The 8,098-nt window shown below is 37.0% G+C and overlaps 3 protein-coding genes across 3 annotated transcripts; all 3 read left to right on the top strand.

Annotated features, from left to right (window-relative positions):
* Positions 1-183: 183 nt before the first annotated feature.
* On the top strand, positions 184-2,139 carry LOC101294407. Its single transcript, XM_004289178.1, has 3 exons — positions 184-238; positions 368-1,135; positions 1,312-2,139. Exons 2-3 carry the CDS (start codon positions 413-415, stop codon positions 2,137-2,139), a joined length of 1,551 nt encoding a protein of 516 aa, XP_004289226.1. The 5' UTR covers positions 184-238; positions 368-412.
* On the top strand, positions 1,431-3,675 carry LOC101297084. Its single transcript, XM_004287996.1, has 3 exons — positions 1,431-2,220; positions 2,311-2,442; positions 3,199-3,675. The coding sequence occupies exons 1-3, from the start codon at positions 2,212-2,214 to the stop codon at positions 3,445-3,447; spliced, it is 390 nt and encodes a 129-aa protein (XP_004288044.1). The 5' UTR covers positions 1,431-2,211; the 3' UTR covers positions 3,448-3,675.
* A 1,178-nt stretch (positions 3,676-4,853) lies between these two features.
* LOC101294115 (F-box/LRR-repeat protein At2g42730-like) lies at positions 4,854-7,283 on the top strand. The gene is made up of 4 exons (XM_004289177.1): positions 4,854-4,947; positions 5,119-6,036; positions 6,127-6,270; positions 6,975-7,283. Exons 1-4 carry the CDS (start codon positions 4,927-4,929, stop codon positions 7,281-7,283), a joined length of 1,392 nt encoding a protein of 463 aa, XP_004289225.1. The 5' UTR covers positions 4,854-4,926.
* Positions 7,284-8,098: the final 815 nt, after the last annotated feature.

Raw genomic sequence — 8,098 nt, 5'->3', positions numbered from 1 at the left:
AAAAAAAAAAATATGATTCGTAAAATAAAGAAATTTGTTTGTGAGGTGCGAATGTAAACTCGTAAGATTAATACTAGTGTAGTTATCTCTTATCTGAACGTGAAAAAAAGGAGGACGCTTGTCTGCAACTAACGCCTACAGTCTTCTTCCTCCTCCAGTCCTCCCTCTTCGTTCTTCCTACTTCCTCCACAGAACCCACAAACTCGCTCGGCCTATTTAACTCGGCGTTCGCTACCAGGTAATTAGTTTCTCTGCGATTTCTGAATTTTGATTTGTACTTGTGAAAAAAGAGAGATAGAAAAATTGAATGGGGTATCTTTCTTTCTCTGTCGAAACTCTTCAAATTGAATTGGGTCTTGGATCTCAGTGCTACTATTGTTGAACGACAATATCGACAAACTAATTGGATAGTATGGCATCCAATGAGCTCGAGGCGCAGCTTCTCGAAATAGGGAATCAACTCCTGGAACCGCCGTCCACCGTCGAGGAACTCCTTCCTCTTCTCGACAGGATCGAAAGATGTCTAACCAAGGTAGGCCAATCACCAAACAAGTCAATGCAAGCCGCGCTTTCACCGTCGCAGAAGGCATTGGTTGCTGAACAGCTCTTAAGGCATTCAGATCCTCATGTCAAAGTTTCAGTTGCGTCTTGCATCACTGAGATAACCAGAATAACTGCACCGGATGCACCATACGATGATGACCCAATGAAAGAGGCCTTTCAGCTTATCGTGTCTACATTTGAAAATCTACAAAACAAGCCCAGCCGATCATACACAAAGACGACATACATTCTTGAAACTGTTGCAAGGGTCAGGTCCTGTGACTTAATGTTGGATCTTGAATGCGATGAATTGATTGTTGAGATGTTCCAGCATTTTCTCAAGGCAATAAGGGGCTACCACCCAGTGAGTGTTATTTCATCGATGGAGAATATTATTACACTTGTTATAGAAGAATGTGAAGATGTATCTTGTCAACTTCTTGCTCCCTTATTAGCTAGTGTGAAAAATGTTGAAGAGGAAGTAGAAACCCATGGCATTGCATTGGCTGATTACAGTAAGGTAGTAGCTTCTATATGCTCAGAGTCAGCTGGTGACACTGAGAAGAATGGAGTGCATGATGATAAGGATATGGTAAGATTTTCATAGTTCAATAGATTGCTGATTGTTTTGTCTTCCGATTCTGTTTTGACTCTTACAGTTAGTAAATTCCTTGCATTTGTATAATGAAAAAACGAGTGAGAATTTCCTCTAATAATACTATATTTCTCAACATTCATCTCACTTTTTTTTTCTTGGTTAAATCATAGGGTGGTTATAACTTGAGAGGAAGAAAGAAGAAAGATGTTGATCTTAACATGTTTGACAGAATCAGTGGATTGCCGGATGAAATTCTTACGAGCATACTCTCTCTATTGCCCTTAAGGGAAGCTCAAGCTACTCGTATCCTTTCTAGGAGGTGGCAGCATGTGTGGCCCTATTGTACGACTCTCAATTTCAATGCTGGAAGACAATTAATTACATTTGGCAAGCTCCAATTTGATTGGGAACGCGAGCTTGTATTGCGTATGTATGTTGATTGGGTGGATTCTGTTTTGAAACAACATAAAGCCCCTAACATTGAGCGCTTCCGAGTTGCTTTTGGTCATGGTCCTAGAAGTTGTATTGATGATTGGATTCAATTTGCAATGAGGAAAGGAGTTCAAATTCTTGAGATGGACTTATCAGCTATTTTACATCCAAGGGGTCTGCACTACAAACTTAGCAACAAAGTGTTGGGTATAAGAGAATTTTCTTCTTTCAAGGCCTTGTGTTCTGAATACATTGGTTTCAAGTTTCTCAAAGTTCTTGATTTCAATTGTGTTGATGTGGACCAAGGTATTCTTGAGTACTTCATCTATAACTGTCCAGTTCTTGAACGAGTAGCCGTGTGTGATTCATCCTTGCTGGTCAATCTTAGAGTTGTTGGTCAGTCTATTGCATTGAAGTACTTAACGATACATCGATGTCGCAATCTCAAAAGCGTGGAGATATGTGAAGCAAACTTAGTTTCATTTACTTATGGTGGGGAGCTGGAAAAGTTGCTTCTAAGAAATCTACCGCTTCTTGTTGAGGTATCCCTTTCAGAATGGAAGTGATGGTCGTGACAGATTGGCCTCTCTTACCTTTCTTGCTGTCTTTCCCAACTGGAGATTCTCAAAATCAATTATATGATTTCGGTTAGTGTTTACATATAACGACTTAACAAGTTATACATCTTTTCTTTTGTTCTGGATTAGGTTGGTGACATACTTGGTGTTTGTTTTCAGTGGGCCGAAACAGATTCATTACCTAATCTCAAGTGCTTGGAATTAGCATTTGATGAAGCTAATAACTGTGCTCTTCTTGATGTTGCATTTTTCATTAAGCAAACTCCTTGCTTGCATACTCTTGTAATGAAGGTTTGTATACTAAATTGCACCGAATGTTTGTTTTGTTTATTAGATTTACAAACTGATGCTGAAATTTCATGATCTTTTGATATTTGGCTATTGAGGTTACAAGTTACCAATATTTGTAATTATTTAACTCTCAGACCAAAAGAACAAGTACTTGGCCAGTTGGCTAGACTAGCTTATATATAGTCTAGGGTACATTTAGTGCTTAACATAAATGCATGCAAGCTTCCACTGTCTTTTGCTTGAATACATGCTTTCACTAGGGTAGATTACAATTACAAATTCCTGATGATGTGTTAGCTCCATTTTCTAACTTGTAGGAACCAAGAGTGAGTACAAACTAGAGAAACAACAAGGTTGATTGCTGTCTAATGGCTAGTTGCCTAGTTCGTCCATGAATTTTTTTTATTTTTCTTCCATTCAAATTATGACTTTGATTCCAGTTTTGTCCATCTTCTGTAAATGTAGATTTTTCTTCTGTTATCCTTTTTCATTTTGTTCTGAGAACTCTTTTCTGTTATCCTTCAGAAATGCATTTTCATTTATAAAAAATAAAAAATAAAAAAATAGATGTAAACAAATGTGTGGGATTGCCTATTTGTCCCCCAAAAAAAAAACAAATGTGTGGGATAATGATAATAGTCATAATAGAATGTATACTGTTTCTCATTCTCAGAGGTTGAAATTTTCTGTTTCTATATATTTGACTTATTTGTAGTTCTTGCTGCTTGTACACACTGAATTGCTTCTTTGATGCAGTTTCGATCACGGTGGTCTCCAAAAAGTCCCTTTTCCAAGAAGAGACCCAAAAGATGCTCTTTTGATTCTCTGAAAGTGGTGAAATTTGTAGAATACTCTGGCCTTAGCCGTCAAATTGAACTTGTGAAGTACTTGATGAAAACTGCAAGTAATATTGAGAAAATTATTTTTGATCCTGTTAATCGTCAGTATTCAGGGGTTCACAGACTGCTATTTCCCCATATAGTGGAGAAGAATTGTCAAGACTGAGGCTCGTCAGCTTAAAGAGAAATTGCCTGCAAATCTAGATGTTGTGTGCCTGTAGGTACTACAGCCTAGTAGGAACTACATTGCAAAATTATATATGTTGGATCATGATTCTTTCCTTTCAGTTTTGTTATTCTGATACTTCAACCTTAATATGCAGTTAAATAATGAATGTTTGTTATTCTTTTCTTTTTATAAATGAATACAAAATTATTCATGCCTGTTCCTAAGAAATTATTCTTTTCTTAGGATATAGAAATCTTATTCTTACGGGAATGAGATGGATTGTAGGAGATGGAAAGGATATTAAATGTTGGACTTTGAATTGGGCTTTTGTTTTTCCTTTGATTAATCTTATTCCTACTAACATCAGAAACTCTATAAACTTGGATGAAAATGTGTGTGACTACTTGCAGAATGGTTATTGGAATATGGGCAAGCTTAATTCTGTGCTTGATCATGAAACTGTTAATGTGATTAAGGGCATCCCCTTGCCTACAATTGTGGCTAGTGATGAATTTGTTTGGAGACCTGCGGCTGATGGCAGATTCTCCATAAGATCTGCTACTTGGTTGCAATGTGAGAACACTAATCCTCACTCAAAGACCAAAATCATGAATGTTATTTGGAACTTAAACATACTTCCAAAGGCCAATGCTTGGCTTTTAGCTAGAGGAAGGTTGAAAACTAGATCTTGAATTGCTCGTTTTACTAATCATATTAGTCCAAATTGTGCTCTTTGCAATGATGGGGTGGAAGACATTAATCACTTGTTCTTTTCTTGCCCCTTTGCAAAGAGTACATGGGAAGTTGCTGGATTTGATCTAACAGGGTTTTATACTTTTGATGAGCTTTTCCTCTCCCAGTTCAGGAAAGGTCATGATAAATTTGTTGCAGAGGATTGCATTATTGTTTGTTAGAAGATTTGGGAGGCAAGAAATAACCTCATTTTCAGACTTCCTTCTCATTATTATTTGTTGTTCATGCTGTAGTCATCTATGTTGAGGCGTATAAAAAACACAATTCAAAAGTCTCAATGGGTGGAAATATCAACTATGGAGGAAGTCACTCCTATCCTCATGTCACAGTGGCATCCTCCTCAGAAAACTTCACCGAACTCAATTTTGATGCGTCTTGATGCTTTTAATCTTGATAGTTTAAATGTAAGATGTATTAGAGGTTTTAAATTTTATTTTTTTCTCAGAAAAAAAAAACCGACAAAAGTCAAAACGTAAGCAGATGATATACACGTGCTGCCTGCTATCACGTGTCCCAACAATTTCACGTTGGAGGTGGTTTTGGGTCCAACAGGCTTGATCATCAAAACATGATACCCAGCAGCTCCAGTCCAAGCAGATCTGGTAACCAAGACAGATTTCAATTAAAACCCGACAATCCTAGAAGAGATTAGCAGATTCCTCAAGTTGCAATATTGATTGCGCTCCGTAGCTGAGTCTCTTGTTTACCCAGTTCCATCAAACAATGGCTGAACCGAATAGCAAGGTAAGACATCTTCATGTCGCGTGAAATTCAAATTGGTATTGTGTTTCTGGGAATCAAGCTATTTGCAAAGCAGCATATTTTATTCCTTGCATTTGGTTTGGTATTTATATGGTAGCACTATGTTTCTCAACATTGATTTAGCGTTTTCTTTCCTCTTGGGTTAATGCATAGGGTGGTTACCACATGAAAGAGAGAAAGAAAAAAGACGTTGCTGGCAACATGGAGGACAGAATCAGTGGATTGCCGGATGAAATTCTTGTGAGTATACTCTCTCTATTGTCCCTAAAGGAAGCACAAGCTACTAGTATCCTCTCTAGGAGGTGGCATTATGTGTGGGCCTTTAGTACCACTCTCAACTTCGATGCTGAACAACGATTGATCAGATTTTGCAAGCCCAAAAGTGACAGGGAACGCGAGCTAGGATTGTGTATGTATGTTGATTGGGTGGATTCGGTTTTGAATCAACATAGAGTAGCTAACATTGAGCGCTTCCGAATTGCGTTTGAGCTTGGTCCTAGAAGTTGTATTGATAAATGGATTCAATTTGCAATGAGGAAAGGAGTTCAAATTCTTGAGCTGGACTTATCTGCTATTTTATATCCATGGGGTCTGCAATACAAATTTAGCAACCAAGTGCTGGGTATAAGTGAATTTTCTAGTTTCAAGGCCTTGTGTTCGGAATACATTGGTTTTAAGTTTCTCAAAGTTCTTGATTTCAATCGTGTTGATGTGGACCAAGATATTCTCGAGTACTTCATCTATAACTGTCCAGTTCTTGAACGAGTAGCCGTGTGTGATTCATCCTTGATGGTCAATCTTAGAGTTGTTGGTCAGTCTATTGCATTGAAGTATTTAACGATACAACAATGTCTCAACCTCAAAAGCATCGAGATATGTGAAGCAAACCTAATTTCATTTACTTATGGTGGGGATCTGGAAAAGTTGCTTCTTAGAAATCTACCACTTCTTGTTGAGATATCCCTTTCAGGAATGACAAGAATCACGGGATGGTCGGCAAAGATTGACTTCTCTTACCTTTCTTGCTGTCTTTCCCAACTGGAGATTCTCAAAATCAATTATATAATTTTGGTTAGTGTATACATATAACAACTTAACCAGTTATACGTCTTTTCTTTTGTTCTGGATTATGTTGGTGACATACTTGGTTTTTGATTTCAGTGGGGCGAAACAGATCCTGTAATTCCTTCATTACCTAATCTCAAGTGCTTGGAATTAGCATTTGATGAAGATAATAACTATGCTCTTCTTCATATTGCATTTTTCATTAAGCAAACTCCTTGCTTGCATACTCTTGTAATGAAGGTTCGTATACTAAATTGCACCGAATGTTTGTATTGTTTATTAGATTTACAAACTGATGATGAAATTCCATGATCTTTTGATGTTTGGCTATTGAGGTTACAAGTTACCAATATTTGTAATTATTTAACTCTCAGACCAAAAGAACAAGTACTTGGCCAGTTGGCTACACTAGCTTATATATAGTCTAGGGTACATTTAGTGCTTAACATAAATGCATGCAAGCTTCCACTGTCTTTTGCTTGAATACATGTGTTCACTAGGGTAGATTACAATTACAAACTGCAGATGATGTGTTAGCTCCATTTTCTAACTTGTAGGAACCAAGAGTGAGTACAAACTAGAGAAACAACAAGGTTGATTGCTGTCTAATGGCTAGTTTGTCCATGAAAAATTTATTTTTCTTCCATTCAAATTATGACTTTGATTCCAGTTTTGTCCATCTTTTGTAAATGTAGATTTTTCTTCTGTTATCCTTTTTTCTGAGAACTCTTTTCTGTTATCCTTTAGAAATGCATTTTCATTATAAAAAAAAAAAAAACTAGATGTAAACAAATGTGTGGGATTGCCTATCTGTCCAAAAAAAAAAAATGTGTGGGATAATGATAATAGAATGTATACTGTTTCAGTGTTTCTCATTCTCAGAGGTTGAAATTTTCTGTTTCTATATATTTGACTTATTTGTAGTTCTTGCTGCTTGTACACAGTTTCGATCATGGCGGTGTCCGAAAAATCCCTTTGCCAAGAAGAGAGCCGCAAGATACTCTCATGATTGTCTGAAAGTGGTGAAATTCCTAGAATACTCTGGCCTTAGCCGTCAAATTGAACTTGTGAAGTACTTGATGAAAACTGCAAGTAATCTGGAGAAAATTATTTTTGATCCTGTTAATCGTCAGTATTCAGGGGTTCACAGACTGCTATTTCCCCATATAGTGGAGATGGAAGAATTGTCAAGAGCTGAGGCTCATCAGCTTAAAGAAAAATTGCCTGCAACTCTAGATGTTGTGTGCCAGTAGCTACTACAGCCTTGTATGAACTTCATTGTTAAATTAGTTGTATTGGATCATGACTTCTTTTCAATTATGTTATTCTGAAACTTCGACCTCAATCTGCAGTTTAATAATGAATGTTTGTAATTAACTGCAATTCTTAGATTATTTGGAGAGGATGTTTACCAAGTTGTCCTACTCTTCTTCGCCATTTTCACAAAGCCAAGGGAGATGAAGTTTTGCATTGAGCAATCATTCAATCAATGTCTTTTATTTATCTTCTTTTTGATATAACGGTGAAGGACCAAAATTTGTGCTAGGAAGAAAATATTGATCATGAAAATGAAAAAGAAGGAATATAAGAACGTAATGATAGAGTTGTGTCTCGAACTGATTAGTATGCTGAGATCTACTGCTGAAGTTGGAAAACGTCAGTCAAAGCTGTAAACGTCAGTCAAGGTCTAATGCTGAAGAAAAAATCGATCAAGAAAAATAAGAAAAAGGAAGAAAGAAACAAAATGAAAGAGCCGGGTTTCGAACTCAGAACGTCAGGTACTGCAAAGATGAAAAGGAAGTGTAGATTTTGGGAAACTTAACCGAAAGAACGGCTTATTGAATTGTTACGGGACTGTTTGTATAAATCATGATTACGAAACCTCAAATGATCTCCAAATCGAATGAAACTTTGCAGAAATGAACGGCAGAGATGTGAAAAAATGATTGTAAAGTGAGCCAAACAAAGAGCCCCACATTTTAATTTCAGAGCAAAGCTTCGCTATATATATATATACACACACACACACACACACACACACACACACACACACACACACACATCGTCC

The sequence above is a fragment of the Fragaria vesca genome, linkage group LG1, assembly GCF_000184155.1.
Source record: "Fragaria vesca subsp. vesca linkage group LG1, FraVesHawaii_1.0, whole genome shotgun sequence".
Classification (NCBI taxonomy): Eukaryota; Viridiplantae; Streptophyta; class Magnoliopsida; order Rosales; family Rosaceae; genus Fragaria; species Fragaria vesca.
This window is presented reverse-complemented; position numbering and strand designations above follow the sequence as displayed.

Excerpts from the sequence above, each read along its gene's own strand:
- LOC101294407 (XM_004289178.1), top strand. The coding sequence starts at position 413 with ATGGCATCCAATGAGCTCGAGGCGCAGCTTCTCGAAATAGGGAATCAA. Across the intron at positions 1,136-1,311 it reads TGCATGATGATAAGGATATG|GGTGGTTATAACTTGAGAGG; the intron begins GTAAGATTTTCA and ends GTTAAATCATAG.
- LOC101297084 (XM_004287996.1), top strand. Across the intron at positions 2,443-3,198 it reads TGCATACTCTTGTAATGAAG|TTTCGATCACGGTGGTCTCC; the intron begins GTTTGTATACTA and ends TCTTTGATGCAG.
- LOC101294115 (XM_004289177.1), top strand. The coding sequence starts at position 4,927 with ATGGCTGAACCGAATAGCAAG. Across the intron at positions 4,948-5,118 it reads TGGCTGAACCGAATAGCAAG|GGTGGTTACCACATGAAAGA; the intron begins GTAAGACATCTT and ends GTTAATGCATAG. Across the intron at positions 6,271-6,974 it reads TGCATACTCTTGTAATGAAG|TTTCGATCATGGCGGTGTCC; the intron begins GTTCGTATACTA and ends GCTTGTACACAG.